We start from the raw sequence: 4,023 nt of genomic DNA, 5'->3' as shown, positions 1-4,023 counted from the left end.
TCCTCCCTTAGTAGACACCATCTGAGTATTGGCAAATATGCAACTCAAGTTATCGCTTCAAAGGCAAAGAACCAGCACTTAGGTCTTAACACCATTCTCTAAAATCAGTGTCTAGTGAGTATAGATGCAGGTCTTTTCATTGAAAACTGTCCTCAGAATTTAAATTGGGTTCGTCAAATAAGCTCGCTTAGATTGAACACACTGAGAGACATCTTGAGTTATCAAATATAGCATTTTATAATGATATAGTAAAGAATAAGGTAAAAAGCTTCAAAGTTGGACATTTTCCCACTGTGTCATACAGTTGAAAATGTGTCAGTCATGAGAATACTGCTACCTGAGAAAGCCGACATGCTAACTGGTGACTTGTGGCTTTCTCCCCATCCTACATATGTGGTAATGGCTTTGGGACCTGCCCTCAAAATTCTACCTTATAACTGAATATATAAAGTTTATAGTTGGCATATGTACACTGCAGTACATGAGTTACCAAGTAGGTTAGATGTAGGCCACTGTTAGGTACCTAAGTTACAAACAGTAATTCTTTAATAAGCCAAACTATTGGAGAGATGAACATTTTTACAATGGATCTGGCTTTAAAACATAAGATGGGCACCGCAGCTAAAGCAGGGTTCTAATTGCATGTCTAATCTAACAGCAAGACTGACTCTGAAAAGTATCTGCACAGTTACCCCCATGGAACTCTTCCGCAAAGCCTCTTACATGACTAAGATGGGTCAAGGAAGTAGTGTCTAGCCTATCAAAAATGTTTTTAACCACTAGAGATTCCTCCGAGGTAAAGTAAGGAGAATAAACATTTTAGCAGGATGGGCAGAACAAAACCCCTCCCATCCCATAATGATTGATGCCCCATCATTAGCAGGGTAGCTGCCCATTTCTTATCTTGATTGACAGCTTAATAAGGGACCTGGGGCTATCTTTTCAGTACTAACACACAACCTTACCAATTACTTTTAAATTATTGCTAATCTGTCAGAAAATAACAAGCATAAGGAATAAAAATATCCGCAAAACAGAAACGTCTGGTGAAGCAGCTTTTACTTCCGGTGCCTTAAAAGGTTCAGTTTGGAAAACTTGCTAGAATTTAGTCAATAGAATTTAGGCACTGACGATTTTTTTTTTTTAAAGAAAAACTTGTAGTTTATAATAGTTCATTGGTTCAATTAGGAGCGAAAAAGAAGGGAGTTTTGTAATGCAATTGTCCAGCAAAGGAAAACGCTTTAAATTGGGGGATTATGTGCACAGACCACCTGTGGGGCATTCAGAGCCCTTTTCTATAAAGCTTCAACCCATGCCTAGCTGCCTGCAGGCTGGCTAACAATGCCGGGAAAAGCTGTTTAAAAGGCTGAGCACTTGTGCCTCCGGTCTTCACTAACTGTTACAAGTCTTCCTCTCCCGCGCTCTCTCTCCTTTTTAAAGTAAAAGTCCCACATCCCTTTAATGGAAGAACTTTAAGGCTCCGCGGTGGCCAATTGGTCTGCACTAAGAGGAGATGGGCAGCAGGGAAAGAAACTTCAGACTATACAGCACATTTGCAGAGGAGAAAAGATCAAAGTTTTTCAAACTCAAAAGACCAAGTTCCCTACAGATTAACCCTATTCATTTAGCTCCTCTTAAAGGAATGATGTGCTGAGCCACTGGGCAGACAGGTAAAAAGTTCAACAATTGCTGGAGCATTCTTCTGTTAATTCAACAGCCTTCTGCTCAAATAAATTAGCTTAGTCTTGACAGAGGAACAATAGCTTTTTTCTCTAGGAAAAGCAGCACATTTGGTATACACAAGCATTGAAGGTTATTAAGATGTTAACCCGTTAGTTTAATCCATTAAAGAGCGCCTGCTCCCCTACCAGATTGTCAAGTGACTTCTACTGTAAAGGGTGAGCTATGGTTTAAAACATTAACCTCTACACCTCAGCCATGCGTTCCGATCCTGGAACACCAGGTGCCTTCAAAATCACGGACTCCAGAAATGAATGCAGGGTTTTGAAACCTTTAGTGATACCATACAGGATAAATAACAAGGCCTAAGGGGAGGGACTGCCTTGGAGAAGTTCCATTTACATCCACTAAGGTGAGAGTTGTTATCCACGGATCAGAACAGCGCTCCCATGAAAAACACCGTCTTTGGGGAAGGTGCAAAAACTCGATTTTGATTTCAGTTCAACAATGATATTTACTTGGCTAACAACTTAAGAACTAGAGTTTAACAAGTAATTTTCTCCATGCCTGAGGTCATGTACAGAATGACGAGCCAAAAAATGTCCATTTTCCCCATGCGTCCTTAGCAAGCACTTTAAAGGTGACAGCTCAGAAGAGGCGGGGGAGAGGGCAGTGGTTAAATCATTTATCAAAAGTCATTTTATTGACAAAATAGAATACTTATATCTGTTCTTACAGGGGTAAGCCTCTAAACTTTTTACAAAAAAATGTACACACTGTATATCTTTGGATATATACATATTTTACACATTTTGTACAATTTAACAAATAATTATATAAATACATCGTCTAATGTAAGAAACCCGTATTTACTTGGGGCGTATAATTAAGACATTTCTTGTTTGTTTACTTAAGGCATCTGCCTGGTCATTAAGAATACCCAAACCGTGCAATCCCGTCAGGTCGCGGTCACCCCTCCTCCAGGGTAAGTTAGGAGTTTACGTAGGAGAGTCGAGGGAGAAAAAGAGGCTCTCCCAGGTGAAATCTGTATATCTGACTGCAAACCCAGCCAAGTGCAGCCAGGGAGGGCTCCAAGCCTCGGGTTCTGGAAATGCTGCAGAGTCCACGCTCCTCAGCCAACAGAAATTAACGCGTGGCGGGAGGAGCTCCCCGCACATCAATGGAGGAAAAGGGGCTGGGTCTGGGAGGCTTCAATGCCAGGTACTTTGTTCTAAGTGAGTCTTTTAAGTCCCAGCTAATGGATACCATTAAGAGTTCATTATCATGCTAATAGCAATCAACACTGTGAAGGGGTGGGAACCTCAGCCCGTCAAGTGTCCCTTAGCTGCACTGGTCTCCTCGCCCCCCTCCCCAACCCTCCTGGGCGCCCCCTCCCCTCCGCTCAGACCTGGGACAATGGCATCTGCTTTGGATAAGACACGGAGCTGGCCGTGCCAGACCGCCACGTCAGGCCGGTGCTGACGTCGCTGTAGAGGGAGCCCCCGCCGCCGCCGGGACCCCCGCCGCTGCCGCCCCCCGGCCCGCCCCCGCCCCCCGCGGCCGTGGCGCCCGCGCCCCCGCCCCCCGCGGCACCCTTGCTGGCCCAGCAGCAGCGGGTGCACAGCGAGCGCCAGGACTCCAGCGTCTTGCCGGACCAGACCCACACGCCCGAGGTGATGCCCACCACCAGGCACATGAAGTACTTGAGCATGAAGACGGCGTAGTCGGGCCTGCGCGCCTGGTCGGGCTGCAGGTCCCGCAGGCATGGGCAGTTGTGCGTCGCCTCCCAGCGTGGGCGGTTGTGCTGCTCGTAGAAGAGGCAGGCGACCACCACCGCGGCGGGCACGGTGTAGAGCACGGTGAACAGGCCCAGGCGGATCATCAGCTTCTCCAGCTTGTGCGTCTTGGTGGGGCCGTCCTGCTGCTTGATGACAGAGCGGATGCGGAAGAGCGACACGAAGCCGGCCAGCAGGAACATGGTGCCGATGAAGAGGTAGATGACCAGCGGCGCCAGCACGAAGCCGCGCAGGTTGTCCAGGCTCTGGTTGCCCACGTAGCAGATGCCCGCCACCGGGTCGCCGTCCACCGAGCTGAGCGCCAGCACCGCGATGGACTTGACGCTGGGCACGAGCCACGCGGCCAGGTGGAAGTACTGCGAGTAGCCGGCGATGGCTTCGTTGCCCCACTTCATGCCGGCCGCCAGGAACCACGTGAGCGACAGGATCACCCACCAGATGGAGCTGGCCATGCCGAAGAAGTAAACCAACAGGAAGACCACGGTGCACAGCGCGGGGCCCGTGGTCTCGTAGCGCACGTGCTGCTCCACGGCGCCCAGCTCCTCGT

At 48.1% G+C, this 4,023-nt stretch overlaps 1 protein-coding gene across 1 annotated transcript in view; it reads right to left on the bottom strand.

Moving 5' to 3' along the window:
- Nucleotides 1-213: 213 nt before the first annotated feature.
- The window catches only part of FZD8 (frizzled class receptor 8), a 5,658-nt gene continuing 1,848 nt past the window's right edge, over nt 214-4,023 (bottom strand). The window contains exon 2 of the mRNA XM_032259737.1: nt 214-4,018. Coding sequence (XP_032115628.1) covers nt 3,083-4,018 — 936 coding nt within the window. The 3' untranslated portion in view covers nt 214-3,082. The remainder of the gene's footprint in view (nt 4,019-4,023) is intronic.

The sequence above is a fragment of the Sapajus apella genome, unplaced genomic scaffold, assembly GCF_009761245.1.
Source record: "Sapajus apella isolate SASKATOON/1434 unplaced genomic scaffold, GSC_monkey_1.0 scaffold111, whole genome shotgun sequence".
Taxonomy (NCBI): domain Eukaryota; kingdom Metazoa; phylum Chordata; class Mammalia; order Primates; family Cebidae; genus Sapajus; species Sapajus apella.
The sequence above is the reverse complement of the archived record's forward strand: the minus strand, read 5'-3'. Positions and strand labels throughout refer to the sequence as shown.